Genomic DNA, 24,473 nt, shown 5'->3' on the forward strand with positions numbered 1-24,473 from the left:
TCTGAAACTATTTTATGCACTTTTGCTGCTTTTATTGCATGTTGTAGGGTCCATTCTTGGATTCAACAACCTTCCCAATTTGATATGCCAAACAAGCAAGATAAGTTTAGATTTTGAACCTATTATTAAAATAGGTTCAACTTATATATTTGGCAGGTTAAGCACGAGTTAGGTTAGATCAATCTGTCGAGTCGACTTTTCTTTTAAATTTTTTTCTTGTATTTGTTATAACTCATCCAAACTTGTTGAGGAGGAGGGTTGTTTTGTTATTTTTTGGTTTTTCTTTTTACATTTTGTGGTTGTCTTGTTCCCTTTTATTTTTATTTCATGAGTTTTAAGAGTAATTATTTGAATGGGGAAAAGAACATTTCAGGTGTGATTTTCATGTGGATGTTTGTTGATTATTGTGGGAGAGAAATTGATGATAGAAAGAGTGGCCATGGTTGTTTCATAACTGATGTAGAAAAACATTTTTTATGTTCGTTACTGTTGAATGATTGACAAGTGCACCAAAATAGCACAAGTAATAAAGTTAAAATGAAAGTTTGAGTATCAAATCTTAGGGACTTCGTTTGTACTTAGATAGATGAATTTTTTATTAATAAAAGAATTTAAAGAAAATTTATTTAAAAAGGTTGTGAGAAAAATAGTAAATTAAATTGGTAGAAAAGTAAATTAAAATAAACAAGATAAGAAATTAAACATGAATTTAACATAATTAATAAAAAATAGAAAAGAGAAGAAAACCAATTTTTATAGAAGTTAAATTCAGAAGATGAAAATGTTGGAAACTTAGTCTATCAGAACTATTTTTTGATGTAATATTAATTATTATTTTTTATTTATAATTATTCCAATTTATACCTGCATATACTAATATACTCTAACCAAGATCCTTCGAGTGAAAGAGCCTAATTTATCTATCTTTTTTTCTCAAATTCCTTTGCAGATAGCAAATACTTAAATTGCATTAAGAATAAAAATGTATAACATGCTAAATAAAATCAACCTATCCCTAGTGATGATCTTATTTTAGATACTCTTTTCTAGTTCTTTTAGAAAATAACGTTTTCCAATGCCACCCCTAAAATTTACTATGCAAATTAACCCATAAACAAAGAAATTAGGGATAGGAAAGGATAATCCAAAAGTAATAATATTAAATAGATAGGAAGAAAAAATTACATTAAGAGTAGTTGGTTTGTCAAGTTCCCAAGAATGAGAGTTTAACCTCTCATAGTCATGGGAAACCTTACAATTGCAAGAGAGATGTAAATATAAAGGGAAGAAGATAAGAAAAGGGGATGAACGGAAGAAATGAGATTCTTAATGATAACTTTTCATTCTTCTAGCCTTTGTCTTCTGTAAGAAATTGTAATATCTTGAAATTTATATGTATTTTTTTTCTTCTCTCTCCTTCTTTTATAGGTATAGTTCAACTTGATTTTTATGCAACATTCGTGCTTAGCGAGTATGACCTATTCGTGCTCAGCACGTGTCTCGCGCTAAGCGTGTCTTCATTTTCTTGATTTGACTTACTTTTCTAAATTAGTCCTACTTCGCTAAGCGTGTTGTGCCCATTAAGCCTGTGCGCCTCATGCTAAGTGTCTGAGATGCACTAATATGCTCTTTTGGACTTTACTTTATTTTCCCGAGCTAATTCTTTAGTAAGCATCATAAATTCATCAATTTTAATATTTTCTGCACAAAATCTTAAATGATATTAAAATAACAATTATTTGCATAAAAAGGGAGAAATAAGAGAGAAAAAATATCAATTCCTATATCATTTAACCCCTAAATATACTTATACATAACAATTATCACTTGCAAAACAATTGATGTAAAAAAGGGAATACATTTTACATAGACAAGATTTACACATTGGTTGTAGAATTGATTCAAAAAGTATGTTTCAACCCATGCAAAATATCTCCCCTCCATTGGTGAATTTAAAAACAAGTGGAAAGACTTTTTCATTTCTTGGGGACAAGTGCAAAGACTTGCAATTGCTAGTCTATGCAAAACATCCATGTAAAGACAAATTAGTCTTGCATTTCTTCTACTTTGGCCAAATAACACATCATATTTCTTGGTGGTGGGCTGGTCCCTATAAAATTAGGAATTCTTTTAGTACTTTAAATATTTTTTTTTAAATATTTTAGTATTTTAATTTTGATATTTGGTTTTAGTCCTTACTATCAACTATCAACATTTATTTATTATGTATCAGTGATGTTGGTAAGCCATTGATTTGTCACATTACCAATGAATTTGACAGGGTGTCATGTGTAAATTTTTTTAGTAAGCTGGATTGTTCAAAACAAAGAAAGATGTAAGATTAGTTGATGAGAGATTTAAAAACATAATTTATCCAAAATAATTATATATGAATTATAGATAAAATCTTTGATAACATGATATGTCAATACACTATTAATGTAACTACATGTTATGTCATGGATTAATGTGCAGCTCACGTGTTATTTAGTGACATTACAAAAATTCCCTTGATAATGTAAAAATAAAATCATAGTTATATTTTTTATTTATTAAAATTATTAAATCATTTTTTTTCAAATTATCTGATGAAATTTTCGTTGTTACAACTTGCTGGTACTATATGAAGAAGAGCTTGATGAACCTATAATTAACATATGAAATAATTTTATTACACAATTATATAATAATTATTATAAAATATATTTTTCCCATGAAGAATAGTAAGATTTTATAAGAGTATTTATTTTAAAAGTCATGTTTTAATTAAAGAAAAAAAATCAAATAAAAAACTTTTAAGAAATATGAATAAATAATGGTACAATAAATCATACAAACAAAAACAAGTTTAAATTGTTTATCACCTAGTGTAATAAAGGAAATTAAAATATATAAACCTCGTATATGGAGTCTTCGTATTTTAATTTTAAAAATAATTTTTTTTAAATTGCCACAAAATGTATATTTTCTAGTGTTATGTAAAGGGTTGGACAAGCTAGATATTAATTAAAAACAATGAATTTGACAGGGTGTCATGAAATGTATATTCTCCTCATGCTATTTCGTTGATCAAGGGTCCTATCATCATGGCTCATCGGTATGCTTCTCTTATTAAGAATATGTCTTTACCTGAAAATATTAATTAATATGTGACACTTACACCCAACGAAGAATAGTCAATTTGTCAAAGTGCTTTCCACACTTGAAAAATAAAATTATTAGAGACATTTATAAACATATTACAATATAATGAATTAATGATTGTTTGTTCCTCCCTGGTAAAATTGAGTGGAGCTTGGAGACCAATAAGTACATCACAGGAAATTAGTTAAAAGAATCTCTCAACGAATAATATAGTTGAGAATTTGATTTTTATTTGAGTCTAATAGTAATATAATACAAATATTATAAATGTTATTGTTATATAATAATGATATATATAATAATAATTAGACAAATTATAGTTTTTTATTATATTCATATTGATATTATGAGTATGAAATATTGATATTTTTGTATTGTAATATAAAGATTATATTTTAAATAAACAGCGTATACACTATAATTTTTTAAAATTTTCATATGTATCAAAATATATTAGTACTTTTAAATAATGACAAAAAAATAAATGATATTGTGGTCTTCTTTGTTTTCTAACTCTTTTAATGGGTTAGAAAATTAAGCACACAATCACATCAAATTTTAAAAGTAAAACGATTGCATAGACTTTGAAATTATTAGTCTTCGTGAAAATTTTATATCAAGACAAATTAAGCTTACATTTTCTGCTTTAGCCAAATGACAAATGATATTTATTCATATTAGTTCTAAGTAGACTTTTCACCGTATGATATCAATCTTAAAAAGACTAGAAATACTCTGACGTGCAACCACTTTTTTTATTTCTTGGGGACACAAGTGCAAAGACTTGAAATTGGTAGTTTGTGCAAAACATTCATATAAAGATAAATTAGTATTACATTTCTTGTACTGTTATAAAATAACACATCATATTTTTGGTGGGTTTAAATAATTATTTTTATCTCTATAAAATTAAAGATTCTGTTAGTACTTTAATAAATATTTTTTTATTTATATTTTAGTGCTTGTAATTTTAATATTTGATCTTATGGTTTGCTATAAACTATCAATAGGTTATTATGTAATAGTGATGTTGGTAGTCCATTGATTTGTCCACAATATCAATAGTTTGACATGATATTATATGTGAAGTTTTTGGTAAATTGAATTTTTAAATTAAATTCTCATATGTTTAAGCCTTGTTTGTGTTAATTTTACATAAACTTTTTCTAAGCATGGTGTGCTCGTTAAAGTGACAAACTCAAATACTTTTTATGGGAAGCTCACGTGTCATTTAATGACATTATAAAAATTCCCTTGATAATGTAAAAATAGAATCATAGTTATATTTTTTATTTATTAAAATTTTTAACATCATTTTTTTGTCGAATTATCTGATGATATTTTAGTTATTACCACATGCTGCTACAATATAAAGTATATCTTCATGAACCTGTAATTAATATACGAAATCATTTTATTACAAAATTATATAATTATTGATTTTTTATTATATATTCTATTTTTTCCTTGAAGAATGGTAAGATTTTGTAAGAGTAATTTTTTAAAAGCCATGTCTTGATTAAAAAAAAAAATCAAATCACAACATATAAAAATATGAATAAATAATTGGTACAATAAAACATACAAACAAAAACAAGTTTAAATTGCTTATCAGAAATATTTTTTTTTTAGTGATGGATTACTAAAAAAAATTAGTTTGTTAATGGGGTGATTATAATTTGCTTATTTATTAGTATAAAATAAAGCAAATATCATCAATAGAGAGAATGAGAGGGATAGAAAGCCTGTTGTGGGTGAGTAGAGGTTTCTTTAGCCAAAAAGTTCGACACAAAGTTTCCAATTTTCTACCCCATGCAAAACATTGCTATAGTGAATTTTGTTTTGCGTTGACTTGGAAGTCAATTTATGCAAAGATGGAAAGCAGGTATGTCAAAGAAATTAATAAGGTTGTTGCAACATTGCCATCGAAATTAATAAGTTTTATTTTAGTTTAATTTTGTTATTGTAAACTTTGAAATTTGGTCCCCATTTTTTTTCTTGTAAATTTGGTCTTTCCCCATTTTAACTTTTGTTCATAATTAATTTGATATTCAATATTTAACAGAAATAGAGAAGGCAACACTATCCCATCAATATTTTTGTTAAATATTAGATGTATGAACAAAAAATTATATTAGGAGATTTGTGCTCATGTCGAGAAAATTAAACTATATAAACCTCGTATATGGAGTCTTCGTATTTTAATTTTAAAAATAATTTTTTTTAAAGAGAAAATTTCCTTAATTTTGTTGTCTTCTATAAGTGAACGAGAATAAACAACTGTCATTTAGCCATATATTATCAGCTATATATATCCTGCCGCAGCCTCCATCTTTCATACTTGACAATTAAAGAGAAAACTGGTCACAGTAAGCGATCTTTGTTTTACTCTTAGTCATTTCATATCAACAAAAATATAATGAGTTGTTATTTTCTGAAACTATTTTATGCACTTTTGCTGCTTTTATTGCATGCTGCAGGATCCATTCTTGGATTCAACAGCCTTCCCAATAGCGCAGAAATTAAGTGCATTGAGAGTGAGAGACAAGCACTCCTCAACTTCACACATGGCCTCATAGATGGCTATGGCATGCTCTCTACATGGAGGGACGATGACGCTAAGAGAGACTGTTGCAAATGGAAAGGCATTCAATGCAACAATCAAACTGGTCATGTTGAGACACTTCATCTCCGTGGTCAGGATACACAATATTTGATAGGTGCAATCAATATCTCTTCATTGATTGCCCTTGAAAATATTGAACACTTGGATCTCAGCAATAATGTTTTTGAAGGGAGTATTCCTTCTGATCTTGGAAAGCTTAAACATTTACAATATCTTGATCTAAGTGATAATGATCTAGATGGGGAACTCCCATATCAACTTGGAAATCTCTCGCAGTTGAGGTATCTTGATCTTGGTGAGAATTCATTTTCGGGAGCACTCCCTTTCCAGGTTGGGAATCTTCCTTTGTTGCACACTCTTGGACTTGGTGGCGATTTTGATGTGAAATCTAAGGATGCAGAGTGGTTGACTAAGCTTTCTTCATTGACAAAACTTAAGCTAAGTTCACTACACAACCTTTCCTCTTCTCATCACTGGCTACAAATGATCAGCAAGCTTATTCTAAACTTAAGAGAGTTGAGGCTATTTGATTGTTCTCTTTCAGATACAAATATTCAATCTCTGTTTTATTCACCTTCCAACTTTTCCACTGCTCTTACCATCCTTGATCTTTCTTCAAATAAGCTCACATCCTCAACATTTCAACTGTTGTCAAACTTTAGCCTTAATCTTCAGGAGCTTTATCTTGGTCTTAATAACATTGTTTTGTCATCTCCTCTCTGCCCAAACTTTCCTTCTCTTGTGATCCTTGATCTTTCCTATAATAATTTGACATCATCAGTCTTTCAAGGTGGTTTCAACTTCAGCTCAAAACTTCAAAATCTTTATTTGGGAAGTTGTAGTCTTACTGATCGAAGTTTTCTTATGTCATCTTCTTTCAATATGAGTTCTTCATCTTCTCTTGTTTCCCTTGATCTCTCCTTAAATCTGTTGAAATCAACAACTATATTTTACTGGCTCATTAACTCTACCACCAATCTTCATAAACTTTTCCTTTATAATAACATGTTAGAAGGTCCCATTCCAGATGGATTTGGGAAAGTAATGAACTCTCTTGAAGTTCTTGACCTCTCCGGTAACAAACTGCAAGGCGAGATTCCATCTTTCTTTGGTAACATGTGCGCATTGCAGAGTTTAGACCTCTCAAATAACAAGTTGAAAGGGGAAATTTCTAGCTTATTCCAAAATTCTTCATGGTGCAACAGAGACATATTTAAGAGGTTGGATTTATCTTATAACCGGTTGACTGGCATGTTACCTAAAAGCATTGGATTGCTATTAGAGTTGGAGGATCTTTACTTGGCTGGGAATTCTTTGGAGGGTGACGTCACTGAATCCCATCTTTCTAATTTTTCCAAATTAAAAGACTTGACCCTATCAGAGAACTCGTTGTCTGTGAAATTGGTCCCGAGTTGGGTTCCTCCATTCCAATTAAGTTCATTGGAACTCAGATCTTGCAAGTTGGGCCCCACCTTTCCTAGTTGGCTCAAGACTCAAAGTTCTTTGAATAGTCTTGATATTTCTGATAACGGGATTAATGACTCTGTACCAGACTGGTTTTGGAATAACTTGCAATATATGGGAGATTTAAATATGTCTTTCAATTATCTCATTGGTTCAATTCCTAATATATCATTCAAGCTTCGTAACAGACCGTCTGTACATCTGAATACAAATCAGTTTGAGGGTAAAATTCCGTCATTTTTACTACAAGCTTCCGTGCTGATTCTCTCTGAAAATAATTTTTCAGATTTGTTTTCATTCTTATGTGACCAAAGCACAGCTGCAAATTTTGACACTTTAGATGTATCACACAATCAAATAAAGGGGCAACTCCCAGATTGTTGGAAATCAGTAAAGCAATTAGTGTTTCTTGATTTAAGCAGCAATAAATTGTCAGGGAAGATTCCTATGTCCATGGGCGCCCTTGTTAATATGGAAGCCTTGGTTCTACGAAACAATGGTTTAATGGGTGAGTTGCCTTCTTCTTTGAAGAATTGCAGCAGTTTATTTATGCTGGACCTGAGTGAAAATATGTTGTCTGGTCCAATACCATCATGGATTGGAGAAAGTATGCATCAATTGATAATCTTGAACATGCGAGGAAATCACCTCTCAGGAAATCTACCCTTTCATCTCTGTTATTTGAACCGTATTCAATTGTTGGATCTTTCAAGGAATAACTTGTCAAGTGGAATTCCATCCTGCTTAAAGAATTTGACTGCAATGTCTGAACAGACCATCAACTCAAATGACACTATGTCTAATATATATGGGAATGATAAGTCTTCCTTTGGAATTTATGGTTACATATTCCGAGATTATACGCTTGACATAACATGGATGTGGAAAGGTGTGGAACGGGGGTTCAAGGATCCAGAGTTAGAGCTCAAAAGCATTGATCTTTCTAGTAACAATTTAATGGGTGAAATACCAAAAGAGGTCGGATATTTGCTTGGGTTAGTTTCTTTGAATCTATCAAGAAACAATTTGAGTGGAGAAATTCCTTCTCAGATTGGGAATATAAGTTCACTTGAATCACTTGACTTGTCAAGTAATCACATCTCTGGGAGAATTCCTTCATCTCTTTCTGAAATTGATTATTTGGGAAAATTAGACTTGTCACACAACTCTCTTTCTGGAAGAATCCCATCAGGAAGACATTTTGAAACCTTTGAAGCCTCTTGTTTTGAAGGAAATATTGATCTTTGTGGCGAACAACTTAACAAAACTTGTCCTGGGGATGGAGATCAGACAACAAAAGAGCATCAAGAACCACCAGTCAAAGGTGATGATTCTGTTTTCTATGAGGGATTATACATGAGCTTGGGGATTGGATACTTCACTGGATTTTGGGGCTTATTAGGGCCATTACTACTGTGGCGTCCTTGGAGAATTGCTTACATGAGGTTTCTGAACAGATTAACAGACTATGTATATGTATGCTTATGGTGAATGTGGGAAGTGTTGCTGATCGCTCCAAGGCAGAAAAGGTATGTTCTAGATTTTATTTGTCAAGTTCATGTTTTATGTTCTGACTTTGTTTTACATATATCAAGAATTGCTTTACTGATAACAAAAAAAAGACGATATGTATTTCGAACATAAAGCTCATATTGACAGTAAACCAATTGTTAGAAGTTAATAATTTATTTCTTCACCCCAACTTGACAAATCTATTGCTGCTACTCTAATAATTATTATTTTAACTACAGTGCTATGTGAATAGAGGTAATCTATGAGAAATGAAAAAATAATTACATATATAAAATGATTTTGTATAATTATATATGTGCACTTCAACATTAGAAATACTTTATTATTACCTTTAATTTATTTTTATCTCACTTTTTACCATCACACTATCACATTATATTATTTATTATACTTACACGTTTCTCTTCTTTTTTTTCTCCCCGTAAGTATTAACTACATGTATTATTTTAAATATTTTTTCATAAATTTTAAGGGAATCGACCGTAATTCTTTTTACATGGTATTTTAAATACACTTTGTGAAAAACTTGGGGCCATGGCCCCTGCATGTATACTTCCATTTTCAATTTTATTTAACAAATAAAATTCTGTCTATATCTTTTAATCCACCACATTAATTTTTGTGCAAAAAAATGCTGTTTGTTGCAGATGTGCTGCGTGCTTCTGATCAGAGAAGAAAGCATTATTGGCAGCTACAAGTGCGAAATATTTGTTTAGTATATGAGTTTACAATTAATGTTTTGTATTTAAGTAATGAACTGCAAAATCTTGTTTCCGGAAACTTGGTATGATATTGTTGTATTTTATTGTATAATATATTTGTAATGCTGTTTATTTTTCATTAATGTGCTTACATCTGCGAAATCTAAATAAAATTTGACCACTTCATATTTCATCTTCATCGATGCTTTCTGCTATATTCTCCTAGTTCAGCTATACTTACTGTGAATCAAATTTGTGCATGAGAAGAAGATTGCAAGATACCCTATTTGTTCCTAGTTACTTCCAATATATTTGTATCCTTGTGTTAGACCCCTTCAGTACATGCACTTTTGGTTCGCCTAAATTTGAATGTTCAATCTTGCTTCAAGAAAAATATGACATTTTAATTTTACGAGGATGAAAAATATATCGAAATTTTATCGATAAATTTTGAACATTTTAATATTTATGAGAATTAAAAATATATTTTAATGTTATAAAAATGTCAACAACTAAACAAAATGTATTTTGTTTAACAATTTTAAGAATTGATTAATTGATAGTAATCATAATTTTAAAAAATTAATTAACGTATTATACAAAATGCTGAGCTAAAGATCAATTAAGGGTATTTTTGAATGTTCATGGCCCAACCATTCTTTTACAAGCTAGGTCACTGCCCATGAAACCTACTGATATCGCATCAAAATTTTCTCACTTCTTCCATTAAAGGAACTGGAGGCTGAAAGTCGTAATCATCATTTTTATACTTTTTAGATTATACAAAGTTGGAAAATTAAAACATTAATGCAAATTAAACAAAATATTGATAATGAAAGTGGCGAAAAAATAGAGGACAAAGTATGAGATCTGCACAGGTTATTCTAATTTAATTCTAATTAAGCAATTAATTATTTTCCATTTTACTCCCTTTATGACAAATTTAATTTTTACTTATAAGCCGGTCTCTGATAAACCTTGTACCATATTTTAAAGCAAACCATAACACATCATAAAACTTAATTTATGTATTTCAGGTCTCACATAAAGTTTGACGATATTGTAATTAAATTGGCATGGATCAAAAGAAAGTTACTAAAATGTTATTCACAATCTCTTGTTTGGTAAGACACTTTAGAGAGCTTATAAGCTTCTTTCACTAACTTAAAAACCAGTTTGGCTGAGTTTTGTTTGACACAAATTTATTTTAGTAGCTTTTGGGTTTATTTTACTTTAAGTATTAGAACATTTTTTCTTTAAAGTGTCTTACCAAACAAGAGATTTATTTGAACTGGAGCAAGTCAGAGGTGTCATGAGGGTGGCATAAGGAATGAGAGGGTGAAAAATAAAGGAAGAGCAAATGGGAACAGAGAAGGAAACACCACATCCATGATTCCATATTCTACTCAAAACTGTTTACGTGCCCTTACTATAAGGGAACCAAACATTAATATTTACAGCAAAAATAAAAAGATGATATGAAAAATTAAGCATTGATAGCTGTCCCAGCAGCTTGGAGACTTCAACAACCCATCCATCACTCAAAAACGAACCTTCATTTTCCAATCCTCTCATCACGCCATTCTAATTAATTCACTCGGAACACATTTCCCCAAACATGATTTATCTAATTTTTTTTATTTCATTTAGAATACCAACTTACTATAAGTGAAATCACATCATGAAAGTAAACCTCTGGCTTGTATTTTATTGATCGAGAGGCAAAATATATACAAGTGAATACATTGTCAATTACATAGCATTAGGAGAGAAATAAGCTAAATTTCTAGAAACTAGACAACTATCTTTCCTATATTAAGTAGGTATTTTTATTTAAGCTAATTACAATATTTGACAATAATTAAAATCATATCAAAGAGTTGAGTGAATAATCAAAATATATCAGAATCAAATCCTTGACTGAGTAATTAAAATCAATCATAATCAGATCCTTGATTGTGTAACAAAGAGCATTTTGTACACCTTGAATGGATCGGATGAGGATGATCCATTTTAGTAATTAGTTAAGTGGAATGAAATATTAAATGAGTTAACTCCAATAAGTAATGAATAACACACACATATATATAATGAAAAATATTAATCCGTGCCCACTTAAATTTAGGTATTTTCTATGTAGTAGAAATATGTAGTACATTTTAATTTTTTATTATTTAAAATTAGGTATTTTCTATTATTTTTTAATTTAAAAAATAAATAATAATTCTTAACAATAGTAAAAATTATTTAAAAATATTAAATACATTAAATAAAATGAAAAAAATACAAAAATATTAAATAAAATCATATACAAATATTAAATAAAACTAAAAAACATTAATTTATCAAATAACCAAAATAAAAAAATTATTTATGATTTAAAAAAATACATTAGGTGTAAAATAAATTGAAGTCATAAAATAAGTTACGACTTCAATAAAAAAAGTTTATGACTTTAAAGTCTATGAAAAACAAATTTTACAACTTTAAAATCATATTTTAAAAAAATAAAAATGAAAGTCTGTAAAATTTCTTACAACTTTAATGGAAAAAAAAATCATAACAAATGTCACTACTTCTAATTTAGAAGTTGCATAATTTATTATGACTTATTTCCTTTGAGAATATCAACTTAAATTGTATCTCCAAATGATAAATTTTAAAAGAAAAAAATATCCTTGATCAACAGTTTTGAGATTTCTTATGTGTTTGGTTGACGTTGGAAAATTAAAGAAGAATATAAAATTGATTTTAATTTCATAATTGATTCTAAGTTAAAATATCTTTAAATAATTTCAGTATTGGATCCAAAATTTTATAATAAATTTTACTCCTAATTTAATTTTATAATAAAATATACAAATATAAATTATATCATTTTAAAATCAATTTTATTAACACTCAACGAAGCATACACTTCAACAACCCATCCCTCGCGCAAACCAACATTCATTTCCTAACTCTTTCATTATTATCTCGAGGTTCTGCCCAGAATTTTCATTTGAATTAATTTGGAACTCTTTGCAAACACGATTTATTTGGTTTTTCTACTTTGTACATCTATTTTATCGTTTTAATTTTTCTCTTTAAAATGTATTTTGTAATTTTTAAACCTTCCAACTTCAGCAAAGGCGGATAATCAGTTTTAGCAAGTAGTAAACTGAAATTAAATAACACTGAATAAATTAATTTGAATAAATAAAATTAATAAACTAAATAATTTGTCACATTCTTTTCCTTACTAATTCTGTTCTAGTTTCTCTGAACAATATTAATTCAGTTTGATAATTAGAAAACTATATTGATACCTTTCATATGAACTATTCATTATTTCTTGTTCATGCCTATCAAAAGTGGAGTTTTTTCAAGAATGCTTGACAATTTATGACTAAAGATTCTGAAGTTTTTATTTTTTAATGTATCATTAAACTTTATCTGATGCCAAATTAAAATGAGGGAAATCTAATTAAAATGCATACTTCAAACACTAAAAATGCTGAAGTCGACTGATATCCAGAATACAGATTGATAGTTATTGTTCTGCAAGTACATTTAATTGGGAGGTTCTCTGTATACTGGAGAGGTGATGTATTGCTTCTGACTTCTGGGTTTGCAGAAATTTTTCTATTATTTCTTTATGTTCTTGTTTATTCTTAATGGTCAAGCAAAACGGTTTTCTGTATTTCGAATAAAGGTATTCCTAGAAAGCCTCAATAGAGGGAACAGGGGCATTGGAGCAGTAGAACCTATAATTTCTGTCCAAATAAATTACAATAAAGCAATACTTTTGGCATTATGAATTTAATACTATGAATAATATGATAGGTAATTGCTGTTTTTATTAAGACACTTTTAATGGAGTGGGAAATGCATGGTATTTTTTTTCCTGTCACCAACGAAATTTGCTAGTTGATAGCAACGGACTAATTCCTTTTGAACATCATACAGATCACAAACGGCATTGGAGCAGTAGAACCTATAATATCTGTCTAAATAAATTGTAACCAAGCAATAATTTTTAATAGACACCTTTAATGGAGTGACAAATGGTATTTTTTTTTGGGAAAAAATGTAAATTATATTAAACCCAAAATGATACAACAATAAACTGGGCATACCCGCAGCTAGAGAAAATCAAAAGTCTCCCTGATGCAAGAAGGCTTATATCAAAATGTTAAAACAAATGCAACAGATGCCCTTGTCTATACATAAGAAACTTAATCTTGCTAATAACTTCTATTACAGAAAATTGATAATCTTCAAAATCAGTTTGTTCCTAGACAGTCAGATGAAGTAGACTGTAATTGTTATAGTCAGACAACGAAATTTTTCTTGAATATCTGATGTGGATTTGTCCTTAATTGAAGAGTCAGTAAAGCGCTGCAAAGCAATGAAACGCCTGCGGAAAGGAGTCAAATCACGAATGTGAACTTGGAGAAATTTCCGACAAGAAAAGAACAAATGAGTATTTGACTCAGCCTCATTTTTATTTGAGCATCAACATGACTAATTTCTTTTGAAATATGGAGATCATCCAAATAAATTTTGTTTCTTTTCGTAAAGTCTTTCTTAGACACATGGTCATTAAAGATTATTAGGCATGATTGCAATTGAATGGTCGGTAATTGTCAATGGAAAAAAAATATATATTGATGGATAAATTATTGATAACTTAGTTAAGATTGTCACGAGATCAAGTCAATGTGTAGTGCATAGAATCATCATAAGAAAATATAATGGTTCATCATTTTGGAATTCAAAATGTATTGTGGGGAGTTGTTGGAGATTTCGAATCATGACCAGAAAAAGTAAGTAGTAATTGTAAGTCATGATCTAATAGAAGGATCCCTACAACTTTATATAAACTGTCTATTAACTTTAAGATGTATCTAATTTCTTGTGCTCCATATTTTAGGAAGATAATAAATCAAATACAAACTTATTATATCTTATATTTTATCTTTTACATTTAATTTCAGCCTTTATTATTTTCCTTTATTGTCTTTTTTTTACTACTTTAATTTCTTGTTTTCATTTCATATACTTTTCATTTACATTTCAAACCTTTGTCTTTTACACAATCCTATCTTCTACATTCTTCTTCATTCACCTAAACCTAATTTCTTTTAGGACTGGTTTGAGAACCCATAATCAAGAAGCATATTCCCCCTTCTTGCACAAATCGTTTGATTATTCTGGCCTTTCCAGATCTTGTTGAGATAAGAATAGGGAAAACATATTTCGTCTGATTTTGAATTTTTAAGCGACATCAATGATAAAATTGTTTTTACTTTTATTTTAAATGAGAATTATAGTAATTATAGCAATTCTTGACATCAATTCCTGATATCTTGCCTTACCTACAGTTGAAGCTCCAAGTCAATCATAGTCTCGGCTTCTAAAAACTCTAATGTAAAGTAAAAACTCTTGCAGACCTTTCATGTCATGTGTTCCACCAAATGATATACGTACATGTCCTGTCAGATTCTCTTTGCAATTGCCTTGCCATTGAAGCAGCAGTTTAACATAATTACGCTCTTAGATGAGATCATTTAAATTGTATTAGAAAAAATGGGTGTGCAGACCAACGAGATGCAAATGTTTTGGGATTTTGGCAGTGCATATGAAAATAGTAAATAAGTTGAAACTCAACGGCTGGTAGAAACAAATGAAAAAAAAAATCGGACGTATCTCAAAATAGGAAACTCCGTCTTCAGTGGCTCCAAAAGCCTTGGAAATTGAGAGAGAGAAAGTTTTGCAGTTTTTAACAGCATAAAACTTAAATTTGATTTTGAAATGTACTTTGTTGTTCAATCATCACAAATGATGTTATTAAATATTAAATGGACATTTCATTATTCTTTCCAAATATTAGGAACAAATAAGATATGAAGCAAAAATGAGAAGCAAATTATTTAATATATATATATATATATAATATTTTTTTAGGTATAAGATCGACTTTATGATTAAATAATGAAGGAAGGAGACAAATGATAAATTTGAATCTCTTTTACTAACAAAAAAATAATAAACTTACAGTTAATATTTGAATAAAAAAACTTAATATTTTTTATAAAAAACTATACAACTATATCAACCACAAACACATTACTATCTAATTAATTGTATCATTTATATGAAAAATAAATAGATACATTTTTTTCTTCCTAATTATTACAAACATAAACTCTTTCAAATATATTAATTATAGATTTATAGAAAAACAAATAGATGCATTTCTTTTATGCTCTTTATTGTGAAGTTTACAAATTAGACAATCAATCATTTCATACAAAAGTGGATATATTTATTGATTTGTTAACAATTTAAGTCAATCTTATAGGTGAAAAAAATTATTCAGTAATATTATCAAATATAACTACTACTTAAACTATTTAAATATATGCGTATTTCTAGAATAAAATTTTAATTTATGACATTTTTAATTAAAATAGTTAACTTGATTATTTTTATTGATTTTGATGAATTAGTTATTTATTTTTTAAATATATAAATAAAAGTAATATATCAAAAAAGAAAAAAGTAATTAGATATATAAAATGATTTTCGATAATTATATATGTACACTTCCTCATTACAAATACTTTATTATTATCTTTAATTTCTTTTTATCTCACTTTATACTATCACCCTATCACATTATATTACCTATTATACCTTCACTTCTCTTTCTTTTTTCCTTTTGTCTCCCTAAGTGTCAACTAACATGGCATGTATTATTTTTCAATATTTTTTCCATAAATTTTAAGGGGACCGTAATTCTTTTAACATGGTATTTTAAATACACTTTGTGAAAAACTTGGGGGCCATGGTCCCTGCATGTATATACTTCCATTTTCAATTTTATATAAACAAATATAATTCTGTTTATATCTTGGAATACACCACATTAGTTGTTGTACGAAAAAAATGCTGATAAGTGCAAGATATTTTTTAGTATTACAGTTTACAATATTTTGTATTTAAGTAATGAATTGCAAAATCCTGTTTCCAGGGACTTTCTATGATTTGATTGGATTTAACTTGTAATCCACTATTAACTCTTTGGCAAATATACCAAATTTGTCAAGTAGTAAAATAATGAGAAGTTCGAGTATCGAATCCACAGGGACTTCGTTTGTACTTAGATTAATGTAAATCCAATTTAAAAATAATAAATTAAAATAAATATAAAAAAATATAGTAGATAAGATAAAGATTTAAAGATGAAAATAAAATATTTAAATTAAAAGATGATAAAGATAAAATATAAAGGAAATAAAATTAAAAGATAAGAAAAATAAAAGATAAAAAAATACTGATTTTATATAAACAAATATATTTATGTCTATATCTTGTAATCCACCACATTAATTTCTGTACAAAAAAATGTTGATTGTTGCAAATGTGCTGCACGCTTCTGATCAGAGAAGAAATCATTGTTGGCAGCTACAAGTGGGAGATATTTCTTTAGTATAGGAGTTTACAATGCTTTGTATTTAAGTAATGAACCGCAAAATCTTGTTTCCAGAAACTTAGTATGATGTTGTTGTATTTTATTTGATAATATATTTGTAATGCTGTTTATTTTTCATTATTGTGCTTGGATCTGTGATATCTAAAATTTGACCACTTCATATTTCATCCTCAACAATGCTTTCTACTATAGTCTCCTAGTGCAGCTATACTTACTGTGAATCAAATTTGTGCATGAGAAGAAGAATGCAAGATATCCTATTTGTTCCTACTAACTATCAATATATTTGCACCCTTGTGTTAGACCCCTTGTGTACTTGCACTTTTGCTTCGCCAAAAGATGCAAGCAGAGCATTAAAATTTGCATCAAGCTAGTGTTAGGTTGCTGGTCTTATCACATTTTATGAATTTATCTCACAATTATCATGAAGATAGACAAGGGATCTGTAAATGAAATTCACCCAATGAATGCTAATTTTACTTTTGAAAAACTTAGTTTGTTTTCTTGTCTTTGAACAAGAATTAACAACATATTCATATAGTCGTACTATCATCACTGTTCCTGATCTTCATTTTATTGAGTTGTTTCATATCAGCAAAAATATAATGACCAATAGTTGTTTTCCAAAACTAATGTATGCACTTGTGCTGCTTTTATTGCGTGCTTCAGGTTCCATTCTTGGATTCAACTGGCTTTCCAATGGTGTAGAAATAAAGTGCATAGAGATGGAGAGACAAGCACTACTCAAATTCAAGCAAGGCATCCTAGTTGAACCTGGCATTTTGTCTACATGGAGTGACGACGACAGAAACAGTGATTGTTGAAAATTGAAAGGCATTCAATACAACAATGAAAAAGGTCATGTAAGAATCCATGATCTCCGTGGTCAGAATACACAATATTTGAAAGATGCAAACAATATTTCTTCATTGGTTGCCTTGCAAAATATTAAACATTTGGAGCATTCCTTCTGAACTTGAAAAGCTTTCACATTTACGGTATTAGGATCTAGGTGACAATCTTCTTTATGGAGAAATCCCTCACCAACTTGGAAAGCTTACACATTTACGATATCTTGATCTCAGGGGTAATGATCTCCAAGGACAAATCCCTTATCAACCTGGAAAGCTTATACATTTAAAGTATCTGGATCTGAGTACTAATGATCTCCATGGTGAACTCCCTTAACAACTTGGAAATCTGTCAAAGTTGAAAGTTGAAGTATATTGATCTTACTGGAAATTCATCTTCTGGAGCACTCTGATAGGTTCCAACACTCAGAATAATGCTGGAAATGAAAAAAAAAAAACAAAACAAGAATACTAAGGTAAATTGGATAAATTTTTTCTGTGTACTCTTCTCATTCATACTTCCTTATTTATACATAAACTTCTATACCAAAGATGTAACTAACTTTGGCCTGTAGGACTAATAACAAATTCATAACAGAATGTATATATTCTTTTATTACAGTAACTAACTAAATGGGAAGGATAGTGAAATAGGTAGTGGGGATAACAGAATGGATTTAGTGCTTGCTTAGTAGCTTCAAATAAAGTCCCAGAAGCGTGTGGGTTTTCTGGTATTCCATCTGGGCTTGCTATGGTCCAATTCCCTGTCGCTATTATGCTCTTCATGTTCCTGTATGTCTGAATTGCTATCACACTCCCTTTCCAGGTTCGGAATCTTCCTATTTGCACACTCTTAGACTTGCTGGCAACTTTGATCTCAAATCTAAGGATGCAGAAAGGTTGTCTAATCCCTCTTCCCTAACAAATCTTGACTTTAATTCTTTGCATGATCTTGACTCCTCTCGTAACTGGCTACAAATGATCACCAAGCAGCTATTCAAAACTTAAGAGAGTTGAGGTTAGTGGATTGTAGTCTTTCAGATAATGATCACCAATATGCTGACATCCTCAACATTTCAAGTGTTGTTAAACATTAGCCTTAATCTTTAGGAGCTATATCTTGTAAAAATTCTTGAGGGTTTTCTAGACTAACAATTATAGAAAACCAACAGGATCTTGAAATTTATGGTTCTCACAAACAATCAATAAAGAATAATAGATAATGATGTGTACCTTTCTCCATAGGAACTTCTCTCTGGTGCACTTTGATTTCCTTGATCTTGAGAGAAATAGGATTTCACTTCCTTTGGCCTTTCTTTTCTGTCTCTCTCCGTTCGTGATGGCTATGGATGAGAAAAGTGCACTTTCTGGTCAGGAAGGGGACCTTATTTCACGTTAGTGGGTATTAAGCCCCTTTTATAACCACTACTCCCATCAAGTAGCAGTTAACCTAGAAACTTCTCCTATTAAGCCCAATTACAATTTAGCCCTTAATCGTTAATTATTTATTTATTAGTCCCTACTAAGTCATATGCCTCTCACATGAGACATTAATTCTAACATTCTCCCACTTGGCTCATGTGACATTAATAAACATTATGGACTAAATAAATAAATAGATTAACTAACATAATGCGCATTAAAAGTTGACTAAATTGTTTTATACATTGGGTACATCATAATTTCATGATTAAGAATAGGAACCAATTCGAGTCATGGCGGTTGTACATCATCTAATCGACATAGTCCCTTCCATGTACTACAAATTAGTCTTCTCCTTAATATGACCATTAGTTAGGAGTACATAATTGGTCCAACATAATGTCTTCATTCAAGACAAAACCTGTTAACATTACTTTAACACAAACATGCATGCAAACATAGAGAACAGGTAATCAGAAACATATCATAATTGAGCTCAGAGTGTCAGCAAAATTACATAAGGTAAATTACACTTAATGATCATCAATAACAATAATGCCCATACTTTCAACATGTTCTATAAATGTCTTGGGCGGTAATCCCTTTGTCAAAGGGTCAGCTATCATAAGCTTTGTGCTAATATGTTCTATTGACACTCTTTGTTTCTGAACTTCTTCTTTCACGGCAAAGTACTTCAATTCCATATGCTTAGCACCCGTAGAGTACTTGTCGTTCTTAGAAAAGAATACTGCTGCGAAGTTATCACAATACATTTTCAGCGGCCTAGCAATACTGTCGACAATTCCAAGCCCTGAAATAAAGTTCCGCAGCCAATTAGCCTGAATTGTAGCCTCAAAACATGCTACAAATTCAGTTTCCATGGTGGATGCAGCAACAACTGATTGTTTTGCACTCTTCCATGATATTGCTCCTCCGGCTAAGAGAAATACAAAGCCAAGAGTGGATTTTCTTGTATCCACACATCCAGCAAAGTCTGAGTCTGAATATCCAATCACCTCTAGGTGATCAGACCTCTTATATGTAAGCATGTGGTCTTTTGTTCCCTGTAAGTATCTCAGAACTTTCTTTGCAGCTTTCCAATGTTCCATTCCTGGATTACTTTGATATCTTTCCAACATTCCGGTTGCAAAGCTTATATCTGGTCGAGTGCAGGTCTGAGCATACATAATACTCCTAACAACTGATGCATACGGAATTGCTTCCATTTGCTTCCGTTCCAGATCATTTTTAGGACATTGTGCGAGACTAAATTTGTCTCCTTTCTGAATTGGAACGGGAGATGCTGAGCACTTTTCCATCCTAAATCTCTCTAGTACTTTATTGATATATGCTTTTTGAGACAAGCCTAATAATCCTTGTGATCTATTTCGGAATATTTCTATCCCTATCACATAGCTTGCCTCACCCATATCCTTCATTTCAAAGTTACTAGAAAGAAACTTCTTAGTCTCATGAAGAAGACCAAGATCATTAGTTGCAAGCAATATATCATCAACATACAGGACTAGAAACATATCCTTACTCCCACTGACCTTCAAATATACACACCGATCAACAGTGTTTTCCTTAAATCCAAAGGAAACAATGGTATCATTAAATTTCAAATACCATTGGCGGGAAGCTTGATTAAGACCGTATATTGATTTCTTTAATTTGCACACCATGTGTTCCTTCCCTTCAACTGAGAATCCCATTGGTTGGTCCATATAAACATCCTCCTCTAAATCTCCATTCAAAAAGGCAGTTTTCACATCCATCTGATGTAGCTCCAAGTCATAATGGGCTACTAATGCCATGATAATCCTGAAAGAATCCTTTCGTGAGACTGGTGAAAACGTCTCTTTATAATCAATGCCATCTTTCTGAGTAAATCCCTTAGCAACAAGTCTAGCCTTGTAACGTTCAAGGTTGCCATGAGAGTCACGTTTAGTCTTGAAGACCCACTTACAACCAACTCTCTTACAACCCTTTGGTAATTCTACAAGGTCCCAAACACCATTATGTTCCATGGAATCTATCTCTTCTTTCATGGCATTTAACCACTTCTCAGAATTATCACAACTTACAGCTTGTGAAAATGAAACTGGATCATTATCATTAATGCTTAAGTTTGTTTCTGTTTCATGTAAGTATACCACATAATCATTCGAAATAGCTGGTCTTCTTTCTCTTTGAGACTTCCTTAATGCTACTTCATGTGGTTCTTCCACAATGGGTTCATTATGTATCATGGGCTCATCATTGTGTTGTACTTCTTCATTACTGTTTGTAGCAATAACTGAAGTAGTAATCACCTTACTGCTAGAGGCAAAAGCTAAAGGGACTTGCACTCTAACTTCTTTAATTTCCACTTCTCGTGGAACTGTACTCCCACTGATTTCACCGTTTTCAATGAACCTTGCATTTCCAGTTTCGACAATTCTCATACTATGATTAGGACAGTAAAACATATACCCCTTTGACTTTTCTGGATAACCAATGAAATATCCACTGATTGTTCTTGCATCCAATTTTCTTTCTTGCGGATTGTAAATTCTTATTTCTGCCTGGCAACCCCAAACGTGCAGGTGCCTCATACTAGGTGTCCTATTTGTCCACAGTTCAAAAGGTGTCTTTGGAATTGCCTTACTAGGAACCCTATTTAACAAATACATGGCAGTTTTCAAAGCATACATCCACAAAGATACGGGCAAGGTTGAATTGATTAACATACTCCTAACCATATCCATTAAAGTTCTGTTACGCCTTTCTGATACACCATTTTGTTGTGGCGTACCAGGCATTGTGTATTGCGCACAAAGGCCTCGTTTCTGAAGGAGCTTAGCAAATGGACCTGGGTGTTGCCCAGTTTCATCATATCTTCCGTAATAATCACCACCTCTATCAGATCTAATAATTTTCACCTTTCTGTCTAATTGTCTTTCTACTTCACTCAAGTAAATTTCCAAAGCATTCACTGCCTGAGATTTCTCATGCAGTAAGTAGACATAACCATAACGTGAATAATCATCAATAAAGGTGATAAAGTATTTTTCCCTTCCGAAAGAACTAACATCAAAAGGTCCACAAATATCTGTATGCACAATTTCAAGAAGCTGAGTGCTTCTTGTGGCTCCTTTCTTTGTCTGTTTTGTTTGTTTTCCCTTGATACAATCCACACAAATATTTAGATCCGTAAAATCTAGATCAGGAAGAATTTCATTCTTTATTAATCTTTCTATCCTCTCTCTAGAAATGTGACCTAAACGTTTATGCCACAAGAAAGCAGATCGTTCATTCACTAAACTACGTTTAGTGCCAACATTATGATGCAGAGTTAAAACGGTTTCAACATACAAATCATCCAATTTCAATCTATATAAACCATCGCAAAGAACACCAATACCAATGAGATGATTATACTTAAATAAACTGAAACATCCATTACCAAAATTAAAAGAGTATCCAGTAATATCATGTTTAGATAATGAAACCAAATTCCTAGATAAACTAGGTACATAAAGAGTTTCCAGTAAATCTAAATGATGTCCAGTGTCGAGTTTTAAACGATAAGTCCCGACTGCTTCCACTGGAGCTTTCACTCTATTCCCCATGAAAACAAACTTCTCATTTGGGCTTATGGTCTGGATTGTAAGGAATCCCTGCATAGTATTAGAAACATGAGTTGTACATCCAGAATCAATCCACCATGTATTATGGGGAACTTCAGTTAAGTTTGATTCAAAACATACAAGAGCATTGAGCTCACCTTTCTTTTCGAACCAAGACTTACGCTTTGGGCAATCTTTCTGGAAGTGTCCAGATTTTCCACAAAAATGACAATTATTGTTCTTTGATGCTTTCTTCTGGATTTGCACAGGACCGTCCTTGATCTTTAATGGTCCTTTGCCTTTATCATGTTTCTTTACAAATTTTTTTCCAGCTCCTTGATTCCCTCGGTGGCTTACATAATGGATTGAGTGACTTCCTTGATTCTTAAGCCTCGTTTCTTCCTGAACTAACATACTGTGCAATTCATGCACATTCCATTTATCTTTCATGGTATTATAGCTCATTTGAAACGGGCCATACTCAGACGGTAATGAGTTTAGAATAAACTGAACAAAGAAGTTCTCATTCACAGCCATTCCCAAGGTCTTAAGTCTTGCTGCAATGTTTGTCATCTCAATGACATATTCATGCATAGTACGTGAACCATCAAACTTCATGGTGGTTAGTATACTCATTAATGTCCCAGCAAGAGACTTATCAGCTGTTTGAGAGCGCTCTCCCACTAACCCCATAAACTCTTTAGCACTATCGGTTTTAGGGAGAGCTGTCTTAATACTGTCTGCAACAGTCATTCTCATGAACATTAGGCTGAGTCTGTTAGATCTTTCCCAAGCTTTATAATGAGCTTTCTGTTCATTGCTACTAGCATCAGTAATAGTAGCAGGCTTCTCTTCCAATATAGCAAGGTCAAGATCCAAAACACCGAGATGAAATTGGACTTGCTCATTCCAATCAGAGAAGTTAAGCCCATTAAAAATTGGTACAGATGATACATGAGAATTCAATGAGTTGGGAACAGGTACTGCATAATAAAACTTCACATAAGCATTTTGGTACATGAAACACAAGTCATGCATATAATTTACTTAGATAAAAATCAATGTATATTGATGTTCTCCTTTGGGTGACACACCAACACACAACATACAAACATGATGATGCTAATAAAATTTTAACATTATTTGACAATTAAATATGCACCAATTAGTAGTATCTATTTCCTTTGGGTATATAAATAAAACTAATGATACACACAAATTGCCTACAATAATATTCATTAATTATAAGAACAACTAATCAACCTTTGGGCGATCCATAAATGCCTTATAACAATGAATTTCAATTACCCATAAGCCAACAATCATATAATTTAGCATCCATTATTCTATGAATAATTGAAATAATTATTAATTTGGAATTAAATAACCTTACAAATTTCGCCACTTTGGTGACTAAAAAAATTTAACATACATTTAATTCCAACCAAATATATATGGCCTGCACATACTTATTGCTATTAACAATTCATAGCCATTCCATTAATTCCATTCTAGGCCATAAAATAATATTTGCATTTATTTGTGTTTTTACATTCTAACACGTTCAAGCAAATATGTAGTATATACATATATTTACTGCTACCAATAATTGCAAAACATTCACATTAATTTAATTATAGA

General features: G+C 30.8%; 1 protein-coding gene across 1 annotated transcript; it reads left to right on the forward strand.

The window, feature by feature from the left end:
- The first annotated feature begins 5,503 nt into the window (after positions 1–5,503).
- Positions 5,504–9,607, forward strand: LOC114390277 (receptor-like protein EIX2). The gene is made up of 2 exons (XM_028350982.1): positions 5,504–8,763; positions 9,415–9,607. The coding sequence occupies exon 1, from the start codon at positions 5,564–5,566 to the stop codon at positions 8,723–8,725; it is 3,162 nt and encodes a 1,053-aa protein (XP_028206783.1). The 5' UTR covers positions 5,504–5,563; the 3' UTR covers positions 8,726–8,763; positions 9,415–9,607.
- Positions 9,608–24,473: the final 14,866 nt, after the last annotated feature.

Source organism: Glycine soja, chromosome 16, assembly GCF_004193775.1.
Source record: "Glycine soja cultivar W05 chromosome 16, ASM419377v2, whole genome shotgun sequence".
Classification (NCBI taxonomy): domain Eukaryota; kingdom Viridiplantae; phylum Streptophyta; class Magnoliopsida; order Fabales; family Fabaceae; genus Glycine; species Glycine soja.